Source organism: Narcine bancroftii, chromosome 4 (assembly GCF_036971445.1).
Source record: "Narcine bancroftii isolate sNarBan1 chromosome 4, sNarBan1.hap1, whole genome shotgun sequence".
NCBI lineage: Eukaryota > Metazoa > Chordata > Chondrichthyes > Torpediniformes > Narcinidae > Narcine > Narcine bancroftii.
The window spans coordinates 65,146,190-65,159,254 of NC_091472.1; the positions used below are offsets into that span (position 1 = coordinate 65,146,190).

At 37.1% G+C, this 13,065-nt stretch overlaps 1 protein-coding gene across 2 annotated transcripts in view; it reads left to right on the forward strand.

Moving 5' to 3' along the window:
- Window positions 1-13,065, forward strand: part of cfap36 (cilia and flagella associated protein 36) — a 99,313-nt gene that overhangs the window by 62,224 nt on the left and 24,024 nt on the right. For both annotated transcript variants that reach the window (XM_069931484.1, XM_069931483.1), the window contains exon 7: window positions 8,778-8,852. In XM_069931484.1, the coding sequence (XP_069787585.1) occupies window positions 8,778-8,852 (75 nt within the window). The remainder of the gene's footprint in view (window positions 1-8,777; window positions 8,853-13,065) is intronic.

The following is a 13,065-nucleotide window of genomic DNA, read 5'->3' on the forward strand; positions in this document are numbered from 1 at the left end:
ATGATAAAATAGAAGAGTTTTCAGCTAATATTGAACTGCCAAAATTGCAAGAAGAGGAACAAAACAAACTGATAAAATCATTTGAAATAGAGGAAGTACAGGATATATTAAAAAAGCTGCCGAACATAAAATGCCTGGAGAGGATGGATTCAAAATAGAATTCTATGAAACATTTAAAGACTTATTAATTCCTCCTCTCCTGGAAGTAATGAACCAGATAGATGAAACACAAAACTTGCCAGATTCATGTAAGACAGCAATAAAGACGGGGAACGATCTATTAACACCAGCATCATATAGACCAAGATATCTACTTAATTCAGATTAAAAGATAATAGCAAAATTATTAGCATACAAATTGGCCGATTGTGTACCAAAAATAGTAAAACAAGATCAAACTGGATTTATTAAGAAAAGATGAACAGCGGATAATGTCTGTAAACTTATTAATCTAATTCATGGAGTTCAAGGAAATAAGAAGCCAACAGTGGCTGTTGCTTTAGACACAGAAAAAGCCTTTGACAGAGTAGAATGGAATTATTTATTTAAAGTATTACAGAGGTTAAATCTACCAGAAAAATATATTAATTGGATTAAAGCATTATATAATGGACCATTGGCGAAGGGTAACAGTAAATGGATATGTATCAAACCAATTTAAATTAAGTAGGTCAACTAGACAGGGATGTCCATTATCCCCCTCATTGTTCACTTTTGCAATAGAACCATTCGCAGAACTGATAAGAACAGAAAATAAAATAAAAGGGATAAAAATAAAGGAGAAGGAGTATAAGATCAATTTATTTGCAGATGACATCATAGTATACTTAACAGAACCAGAAATATCAATAAAAGGATACATAAGAAATTGAAGGAGTATGGAGAAATATCGGGGTACAAGATCAATGCAAATAAGAGTGAAGTGATGCCAGTGAGTAATGCGGATTATACAGAATTTTAAAAAGAATCACCATTTAAATGGCAAGCACAAGCAATCCGATAACTAGGTTAGTATTAGGTTAGATAATAACTTAAGCCACCTGTACAAACTAAATTATCAGCCACAAATAAAGAAATTGCAGGAAGACTTAGAACATTGGAAAGAATTACTGCTAACATTGATAGGGAGGGTAAATTGCATTAAAATGAATGTCTTCCCAAGGATACAGTACTTATTTCAATCATTGCCAATTCCCTTAACAGAGAAATTCTTTGTTGAACTAAACACAATAATAAGGAAATTCTTGTGGAAAGGGGGGAAACCGAGGTTAGCGTTAGATAAATTAACAGAGAGGTACAACCAAGGTGGTTTGCAGTTATCAAACTTTAAAAATTATTATAGAGCAGCACAATTAAGGTATTTATCAGATTTTTTTAAATCAGACAAGGGAAAAACTAGATTGGACTAAGATAGAGCTAGATAAAATAGGGGAGAAGGTACCGGAACATATACTTTATAAGTGGGATGAAAAGCTGGTGCAATATAAAACTCACCAGTATTGTATCATTTACTAAATATATGGAAAAAGATTCACTTAGAAAGGAAAAAAACAAATTACCAACTACCAAAATTATTACTGACGCAAAATCAGCTAATCCCTTTTACAATAGATAACCTTTCCTTTAGAGAATGGGAGAGAAAAGGAATTAAAAGAATAGAAAATTGTTTTTTGGGAAATAATTTATTAACATTTGAACAGTTGAAGTACAAATATGGAATAACTCGTGGTACAATGTTTGCATATCATCAACTGAAAGCTTATTTAAAGGATAAATTGGGAAACAGACTGAGATTACCAGAAAGAAGTAGCTTTGAATGTGTGATTACAGACACAATGATAATTAAAAGATTTATAATGAATATGTACATTAAGTTGCAAGAGAAGAAAAATGATGAAATAAGCTATAAACCTAAACAAAAGTGGGAAAAGGATTTAAACATAAAGATAAAAAATGAAACATGGGAAAAGTTATGTTCTGAAACTATGAAGAATATAATAAACACAAGGTTACGCACGATACAGTATAATTGGTTACACAGGTTATATATCGTGCCTCAAAAGTTAAAACAATGGGATCCAACATTATCAGATAGATGTTTTCGTTGTAAGAAGGAAATGGGAACAATAGTACAGCAATTTGGACATGTAAGAAAGTGAAAATGTTTTGGGAAGATCCAAATCAGATTTTAAATAAAATCACAAAAAATAACATACCAAAAATTCCAGAGATCTTTCTAAGCAATATAAGAAGTAAGGAATAGGCCTCAAATTGGATAAATCACAAAAAAATTTATTATGATAGCCTTAGCAGCAGCAAAAAAATGTATAATGTCAACTTGGAAAATGGAAGGGAGCCTGAGAATACAGCAATGGTATATGGAAATGAATAAATGTATTCCATTGGAAAATATAACTTGTAATTTAAAAAATAAAGTCACATTATTTGAAGAAATTTTGGAACCATACATGGAACATAACAGAGAAGGCTTGCCTCAGACTGCCACCCCCTAAAATGATAAGAAGACAAAACGACTTGATCCAGTGTGTAAAAGTAGATGACACATTTTTCTTGTTTATTTTTCTTTGAGTGATGACATTGTTTAATGGTTTTATTGTATTGTATATGTTGAATATTTATTGGTTTTGGAGGGGAGGGGAGGGGGGGGAAGGGGAGAAAATGCCACTATGTATATTTAATGAGAAACGTTTGTATATATTTTGGTTGATATGGTTCACAGTGTGAAAAATTTAAAAAAAAAACCCAATGTGACTATCCCTGAAAGATACCTTATTCATCATATCCAAGATTTCTCTGCCTGCCTCCACAATTGCTGTATCTTTTCCAAAGTTGACCTCGTCAAGGGATATCATCAAATCCCAGTCCACCTGTGAGATCCTCATCGCCAGTCAAGATGAGCAAGAACACCAACAACACTTATGCCACCTGTTCCAATGACTGGATGAATTCGGACTTGCTGTCAACCCCGCCAAATGCCAGTTTGGCACAGTGACCATTGATTTCCTGGGGCAAAGGCATGGCAGAAGGTGTGCTTCCCTTATCCACCAAAGTGGACGCTCTATGTGCTTTCTTGAAACCTACCACGGTTAAGAGAGTGCGGAAATTTTTGGGCATGGTGAATTTCTATCACCGTTTCATTTCCACAGCCACCAACATTCTGTCTGCTATTTCAACTCCTTACCATGAAGGGCAAGGAAGTTACTTGGACTACGGAGGCAGAGACAGCATTTGCAGCTGCCAAGAACTCTCCGACCAAAGCAGGCAATGCTGATGCATCCTAATCCCACCGCCGCCTTGGCACTCACCACAGCAGTGGGCGTGGTTCTTGAACAGTTTGCCAACAGCCAGTGGCAACCCCTGGCTTTCTTTAGCCGCCACCTACAGACTGGAATGAAGTACAGCACATTTGATCGAGAGCTTTTGGCGTTGTACCCAGCCACAAGACACTTCTGGTATGTTTTGGAGGGCTGCCATTTCACCACTTTCATGGTCCACCAGCTACTTACTTTTGCTTTTAGCAAGATATCAGATCTGTGGTCGGCCACTTGTCGTACATTTCCGAGTTCACTACAAATGTGCGCCATGTGTCGGGAAAAAAACAATCTGGTTGCTGATGCATTGTCCAGACTGGCAGTGCATTTTATCCAGGGTGGCGTGGATATCTCTGACTTGGCGAGTGCTCAGGCTATTGATCCAGATGTTCAGGCATACAGATCTGCTTGAACCTACAGCATGTGGTCCCACAGCCGGGTGGACCAAGTGTACTCTGAAACATGTCTATGGGCTGTCCCAGGCTGGTAGTCCCTGCACCTTGGAGATGGCGTCTTTTTGATGAGGTTTATAACTTGTCCCATCCCTCCATCAGAGCAACAGTCAAGCTCATGGCAATCAAATATGAATGGCATGGACTTGAGAAAGATGTGACATACACCCACTGCCAAACTTCCAAAATACAGCGGCACAGCAAGGTGCCTCTCCAGTCTTTCCTAGCAGTGTGCCGACGTTTTGAGCATGTGCATGTACATCTGGTTGGGCCGCTGTCAGTATCTCATAACATCCTCCGAGACATAGACTGGTTCACATGATAGCCGGAAGTCATCCCATTGCCATCCAGTGATGCTAAAACATGAACCAGAGCATTTATTGCCATCTGGATTGCAAGATTTGGAGTTTCCACACACGTCACCTTGGACTATAGACCACAATTCACCTCCACGTTGTAGACTGGTTTTGTGGCACGTAACTGCACCATACCTCAGCAGTCCAATGGTGCCGTGAAACATTTCTACCAGCAATTCAAGGCTGCACTCAAAGCTTGACTCACAGGGCCCAACTGAGTAGATAAATTGCCATGGGTTCTGCTGGGAGTGTGCACCGCCCCGAAGGAAGAGATGTCAGCATCATCCTCAGAGATAGTTTATGGTTTAGTTTTCTCGGTTCCAGGTGATATTCACTTCTCATCCAACTTGGACGTGCTTCAGCAGCTTCAGCACCACATCATGAGAAACTCGTTTCCAACCAAATGGGAAGGACCCTCCAAATAGCATGTGCCTCCAGCCCTCCTCTACACTGACTTTGTCTTTGTGCACAGACAAGCCCCAGGAACTCTATTGCAACGGCCATATGATGGTCCTTTCTGTGTGATCAAAAGGGATGGGGTTGTGTACACTTTGGACATTGGGGGACATTCTGAACTGTTTACCATGGATATTCTCAAACCAGCACATTTGGACCTGTTCACAGCTTAGGAGACTAGGGCATCCACCGAAGGCATGCACAGCTGGTTCATCTCCTTTGGGCGATGATTCTGGGGGAGGGTGCAGTGGGCTGTGTGGCTGTGTAACGTAGTTGGCTGAATCGCTGGTTTTGGAGTTGGCCAAATGGCCAAATCGTAGCACACAGGCCAGTCAGGGACTTAACCATAAGATTGTGCGGGATCCCGTTGTCTCAACTTAAAAACCCTGCGTTCTTCGCATGCATTGCGGGGATGTGATGTCGCCGGGTGTCTGGGCCGGAAGTGACTTAAAAACAGAGGCAAGCTTGAATTAACTTTTTTCTTGCTGACTAACTACTGTGCCCAGTGCATTGATTTAGTGGCGCTGCTGCAGCAGACACCACAAGATTACATTTTTTTTTGTTTGTTACGATGTTCAAAATATTTTTTGGTTTATCCGTACACTGAGCTTTAAAATAAGTTTGTGTGGATTCTTGTGAGCTTTGGAGTGCTACCCTGCCCCCCCAGCTTATTTTCAACCAATATAGTCGAACCTCCACCCACTACCCAAGCATCTTCAAATTAATATACTAGTGGTCATTTTGCTGGAAGGCAACTGGAAAATGGATGACAGGTAAATTAAATAGCAAACAAAAAGGATGTTGAGGGGCGAAGTGAACATCTTGTCATCTGATTATGTGAGGCAGACTTTTGTATTCTCAAAAAAAAGCAATGAACGTACTTAACTCATAAAATTAATTCCTCTTGCCTCACAAAATCTGTTAGGACTGTCATCGAGTGAGAATGTCAGCATTCATGATGGAAGAATAAGACACATCTGAATTAGAGGTGGGCAGCCACGTTAAATGACTTAATTGACCATTCCACTAACCTGTCTCCGTTAAAACAATAAATGGGTGAGTTGGGATATTGGATTCAGCTTTGACAACTTCAGTATTTTTACTGAGCCTCCCCTTAGAAGTTTATATTTAAAATTTGCACACTTGTGTAAATTACCTTGTCCTTTGTTAAAATTGGAACTAAACCACAAATTGTAATAGAAAAATGGTACTCTTAAGGTGTATAATTACAGCTACATGCGAATGTCTTTGTACCATCTTGATATTTCCTTATTCCACTATTTCCCCCACTATTAATGAGCACAGTTGTGCCAAAATAGTGGTAGAAAATTATGCTCATTTAATAAAATTGAATCCAGATGCCAGCTTTTGATGTTGCTTTTACACCATTGTGTGATTTTTAAAATTTTTTTAAGAAAAAAACTCCACAGTACATTCATTTAGTAAAAGATTATACATATAAAAAAATACATGTAGTATATCCACCCTCCCTCCCCTCTACCTACCTCCCCTCAAAGAGAAAAGAAAGAAAAAGAGATTATCAATGAATATATAAATTCTAATTTACTGCCGTCGAGCCAAGTACCACCCTGGATGAGACATTGAGAGTTTAGATTTTTAAGCCTACTTGTTGTAAATATGGGCTCCATATTTTCAAAAAAGAATGGTATTTATCACTTAATTATGTTATTTTTCACCTTTGTATGATTAAAGTGACTAATCACTGATTATTGAAATTGATTGAATTTGCAAAGAAAATCCATTATTAAATGTATTAATTTACCAGCATTATCAATTAAAGATATATATATAAAATTTAAATTGGATAAATATCAAGAAAAATCTCTTAATATAGCAATAACAAAAAATGTGCTGCAGTTACATGGAAAACAGGAAATTTTATAATGGTGGACAGATGGAAGACTGAAATACAAAATTGTATATACCATTAGAAAAAAATACTTATAATTTAAGGAATCAGATTGGGAATTTTTATAAGATTTGGGAACCATATATGGAATTTGTTAATAAAAGCCACAACAGCCACTCCTCTCAATCAATAATCAGGAGATACAATAGTTATATCAAAAGAATATGATTAGTGATTAATATATAGCTCCCCACCATGACTACCAGCCCCCCCACATCTCCATCGGGCACACAAAACTCAAAACGGTCAACCAGTTTACCTATCTCGGCTGCACCATTTCATCAGATGCAAGGATCGACAATGAGATAGACAACAGACTCGCCAAGGCAAATAGCGCCTTTGGAAGACTACACAAAAGAGTCTGGAAAAACAACCAACTGAAAAACCTCACAAAGATAAGCGTATACAGAGCCGTTGTCATACCCACACTCCTGTTCGGCTCCGAATCATGGGTCCTCTACCGGCATCACCTACGGCTCCTAGAACGCTTCCACCAGCGTTGTCTCCGCTCCATCCTCAACATCCATTGGAGCGCTTTCATCCCTAACGTCGAAGTACTCGAGATGGCAGAGGTCGACAGCATCGAGTCCACGCTGCTGAAGATCCAGCTGCGCTGGATGGGTCACGTCTCCAGAATGGAGGACCATCGCCTTCCCAAGATCGTGTTATATGGCGAGCTCTCCACTGGCCACCGTGACAGAGGTGCACCAAAGAAAAGGTACAAGGACTGCCTAAAGAAATCTCTTGGTGCCTGCCACATTGACCACCGCCAGTGGGCTGATAACGCCTCAAACCGTGCATCTTGGCGCCTCACAGTTTGGCGGGCAGCAACCTCCTTTGAAGAAGACCGCAGAGCCCACCTCACTGACAAAAGGCAAAGGAGGAAAAACCCAACACCCAACCCCAACCAACCAATTTTCCCCTGCAACCGCTGCAACCGTGTCTGCCTGTCCCGCATCGGGCTTGTCAGCCACAAACAAGCCTGCAGCTGACGTGGTCTTTTTACCCCCTCCATAAATCTTCGTCCGTGAAGCCAAGCCAAAGAGAGAGAAAAGAGGTGTTTTCCTTCCCTTTCTTTATTTTATTTTCTTGGGGAAAGGGGTTTTTGGGGAAAAATATAAATTTTTTTTGTATAATCTTTGATTGAATAATATTGTATTATCTATACATAATTGAATAATTGTTTGGTATTGATACAAGTGATAAATTTACAAAAAAAAAATCAATTTAAAATATCTTGTTTATTACCATAAAAATGATGAAATACATGAATAAATTTTAGAAAATTTAGTTTGAGGTGAAGTCTCATTCAGATGAAAATAGTCCAGATCAATGTCTGTAAATACAGGAGTTTGTAACAAGCTTAATTATTGGTCTTCAGTAAATTTATTCTTACAATAATGAATCTTGCAGCTGTAACATTGATCTTACAGTGATAAAAGCATTATTTACTTATCCATTGTGGTCTAAACTGAGTTAAATGGTGATCATTTAAATGAATTAGAAATGGATTTGGGATCTTTCAAGAAGGATCCTCTTGATTTCTCCTTCCAAAGTAATCTTTTTGAGTTAACTGACATGGCCTGAAGTTGCATAAACAAGAACAAAGCAGGGAATAAAGATGATAATTTGGGAGATGGAAGTAGGTTTAGGATTATTTAGAAAACGGAATACTATTGTTGAGCATGTAATTTTGAGAATTCCCACAATCCATCTGGTTCTTACTCCAGATTGCATTAAAAATTTTCATTTTCTTTTTTTAATTATCTTTAAATTTTAAAGAAAAGTATATGTACTGTACATACATATACATACAAAAAGGACTCAATATACAAAAAACTTGCATCCTTAAAATGCACATTAAGCCTAGAAATAGCCTCTCCATACCTTAAGAGAAAGGAAAAGAAACAGTAGATGGGGGGGAGAAGAAGAACAAGGAAAATGGGAAAGAGCTGCATACACATTTAATACAATCAAAAATAAATAAAAATATTTAATTACTAATAAGGGATGAAAATTAATTTAATTTTATAACCTATATGTTAATTTTATAATGTATAACATGTTCATAGATATTTGGCAGCTTTATTTGAATGATTTAAATGCCTGGATAGTTTCGTCTAAATTAAATTTTCATTTTCTGGTCTGAAATTAGGCAGGAAAGCGTACAATGCTTATAGAAGTTAAGGAACCTGTTGCTTTATGGGTGCAGCGAGGTTAATTACGTTAACATCCTAAACTTTTTTTACAGGCTGTTCAGAAATCTTTACAAAAGAGAGCATCAACAAGAGAAGATGCAGTTGCATCCACAAGTAACCTAGATGAGGTAGATGAACTTGCAAAATTTCTGTCGCAAGGTAGTTACTAATTCATGAACCAATTTCGTATTCTTTTAAAAAATTTACACTGCTTTAAGGATGAAGGTTTGTTTGGAATAAAAAAATTGTCTATATTGAACAGCTAAGTAGATGAATCTAATATTTGATGCATGATTTTTGTATACAAAATATTTTCAGGAATTGTATCTAAAATTCATATGTTTACATCATTGTGTATTGCTGTTAGTTATTGCTGTGGCTTGGAAGATTTCTATTTTTAAATTTGCTCTCTATTTCTGTTCAATTATTTATATACTGTCAACCATAGTGTTTTTTTTTTACGATAACAGCCATTGAGTTGCTTTTTTTGTTCTTGTCCTAGAGTTTTAGGTGGACAAAAGAGGAGCTGTTGTCAGAGAGGTGTTGGTGTGATGTTGTTTGAGCCTCTTTTTTTTCCTGAATTGTCAAACTTGCACACTTCATAAATTGAAATGTGCAAGCGTGACATGAGAGAATTCTGAGGCTCCTCGGGTAATTTTCATTGGGTCTTATTATAATAAAGCCAACAAGGTTTAATAGCTTGCCAGAGAATTCTGAAAAGTTGGGTTCCAGCTGGAGTGTTTGGGTAGGTGGGTTTGAAAGGCATGGGATCAAGAGTTGTTGAAAGGGTCAGTATTGGGAGGGTGATGTGAAGGATCCAGGATTCTGGTGGTGATATAATTTGGGAACTGGAGCTAGAATAAAGGGAGCTATGACTGGGCACAAAGGAATTTGAAGGAATACAGGAGCATTTTGTTTCCTTGCTATACCCAAGCAAATCATTTCCATTGACTTTTATCTTGTTTCTTTGTTGTGTACTTCAGCCATTCTCAACAGGGACCACAGCACATTTAAGTAAAAACCTTGTTTTATTTTCACTTCCATAAAATAAATATTTTTGATGTTTTTATGTGGTCAGTAAGAGAGAAGTATAGAAGAAACCAAAACTTGACTGCTTCATAGGGAAGGGGTCCATAAACTTTGAACAGTTCTCAGGGGGCCATAGCCAAAAAAGTTTGAGAATGGCTGGTGTAAATAATCTTTAAGATTATTGGTTTTTTCATGCCAACCAAGATGTCTGTCTGCACAAATCCAATTTTTCTTCATTTGGATCATCCCCCTTCATTATTTTCCTTCCCAAATACCTGTTTCAGTGGTTTTAAAACACTGATTATTCCTGCCTCTAACAGTTCCTCTGGCAGCTTGTTCAACATCTTGCCTTTTTGGACAGAAATGGGAGCCTCTCAAATCTTATTGTAAATATTTTCCTAACCGCTCAAACCAATGTCCTCTATTTTAGACTTCTCTAACTTGAAACAAGACTGATCTTTTATATGTTACTCATAGTTTTATGAACTTCCATAAGATCACCCCTCAGCCTCCTACAGTTCAGTAACAAAGTCCTAACTTATCCAATCTTTTCTTCAATATAAAGGCAAGTTTCTTCTGTCCTCACATGTTTTCCACCCCCCCCCCCCCCCCCACTTCCCCCAACCCCCATTCCAGGCAACTTCCTGCTGAACCTTTTCTGCATCATTTCCAACACTACCGCATTCTTTCTATATTTTAAAAACTTCAGCAACAGGGGTCTTATTAAAGTGGCTTGAGCTTTGATTTTGATTCAGAGTTCTTATGTTCACTGTATGCTGACAGTGTTTTTTGTTACTTAAGAATGTTAAATAAAATATTTTAAATTAGATCAAGATGTGTTCCTTGCAGAACTGCCCTTAACTTGAAAGTATTGCTCAGTCATTGTCACTAGTGGGCCATAGCATGTTAGGCTGGAAACCAGCTGAGCCTTAGAATGAAAAATGTTGAGAACCACTATTCTATAGTGTGGTGACCAGAATTACAAATTATATTTCAAGTATGTCCTAACCAATGTCTTGTACAACTGCAGCCTAAAAAAGTCTGATCAAAGCAAGCAAGATAACACCTTCTTCTCTAATTTACCCTCCGGTGTTGCCACTTTCAGGGACCTATGAGCTTGTACCCCAAAGCTCCTTTGTACATGTCCTTTCCAACGTATCATAACCCTTTGTCACTTTGATTGCTTCAAGTCACCAGGCTTTGCATCTGCAATAATGCCACATGGCACTGGAGCAGACAACATAAGAGAGTCCAGCAACATGGAGCAAGTAGATATTTTTGTGTTGAGGTACAGTGTGCAATCTGAAAGTGTGTCCACCAGGTAATCCTCTTCATCCATTCTCCTAACTGACATTATTGAACAGTAATCGGGCATGTTGCTTGATCATGATGAGATAACTTCATAATTATGAGAACAAATCTTGCTGTTGAACACTGCTGAATAATTCTTTTAAAAATCGGTAGTTCAAGTATTGCTTGGTACCTTTTGTGATTATTTTATTGTAATAAATAAATGGGTTCTTTTAAAACAATTAAAGTACACAACCTTGTGGAGGGATCCATCTTGAATCCAAATGAAGCTGCCACAAACTAATCTCTGACTCCCTCTAGTGGTGGGGAGGATCACTAGCACTCCATCACTACATCCCCTTTCCTTGAGATGTTTAATCTAACAACATGACACACTAATACAGTATTTATTTCAATTTAAAGTTCAGCACAAATATAAACACTACATCAGCAGCACAAACTTTTAAAGTGTGCAGTTCTTTTTCTTAGAGATTCAGTCTGTCAGGTACTTTGATAACACATGTGGATCTTCTTAACACAGGTGCTTGTGTCAGCTCTGCTGGTCCACTACGGTCTATCACTGGTGGTGTTTCCTCTGTTGCTGTGCAGGCTAGATCTTCTGCAAAGTTCTGGAATTCTCTACATCTGTAGCATGATCCATTATCATTGCAGACAATTTGAGGAATTCCATGTCTTGCAAAGATTGATTTCATATATTTGATCACACAAGCAGCAGACATATTAGGAAGCAGCGCTATCTCCGGATAGTTCGATAGATAATCAATAGCCAGCAAGTAATTATTTCCAACCATGTGGAACAATCAGTCCCAATTTTCTGCCATGGTTCTGCTGGTCAGCTATTATCATTGGTCCCTTTGCCTGCTTTGCGTGATATTTCAAACAGATCTCACAGTTTGAAACCATTCTGTCAATGTTAGCATTTATGGCTGGCCAATAAACAGCAGTTCTAGTCCTCCTTTTGGATTTTTCCATTGCAAGGTGCCCCTCATGCACCCTTACCAGCATCACTTGTCACAGTGATTAAAGAATTATAATTCTATTGTATCTGAGTAGAAAACCATTGATAATGCTCCGCTCTGATGTTGTATGGATGACACTCACCTCCAGGCCATCCTTCAATTAGATTCTTTTTTAAAAATTTTATTTTTCAATTGCATCAATACATATACAGTATTTATCCATATCATAAGAATAATTAAAAATACGGCGCAAAAAGAATATGTTTTTTCACATTTTCTGGCCTCCCCAAAAAAGTAGGAAAAAAAAAGAAAAGGAAAATGAAAAGCTTGTCTAATGAACATGTATCTTTTAAATTGATTGATTGCAAATTTACATAATCTTAAACCATGAACTAATTAGGGCGGATTGGGTGGAGGAATGGTGGACGCTGTAGGTAAAGTTGAAGCAATAAAATCTGTATAGGGTTTCCAAATCATAAGGCATATGCTTAAAATATGGAATGGAATACATGTAGAAAGAGGAATGAAGAATTATCAGTTGGCTAAAATGATATTAAATCAAAATCCTTTAATTCCTTTTATGGTTAATAATCTTTATTTTGATGTTTGGTATAATTGTGGAATAAAAAGAAAAAGGGACTGTTTTTTGGGATCCATTTTTTTAAACTTTTGACCAATTAAAATAATATACCAAATAATACTATTTTCTCCTATTATCAACTTAAATCATATTTAAAAAGAAAGTTAGGGAGGAATTTTAAATTACCAGAACAAAGTTCATTTGAATATTTAACAACTGATACATTTATTGAAAGATTTATTACTTAATATGTATATAAAATTGCAAGAGACTATCCAGAAAAAGGATTTATTTAAATCTAAATTGAGATCGGAAAAAGATTAAAATATACAGATTTAAGAAGTATGGTCAAAATTATGTTATGAAAGTGTAACTAATAAACTAATACAGCTAATGTTAGATATCAAAATGGTACAATTTAATTTTTAAAATCAATTATATATTGTACTCCATACAAATCAC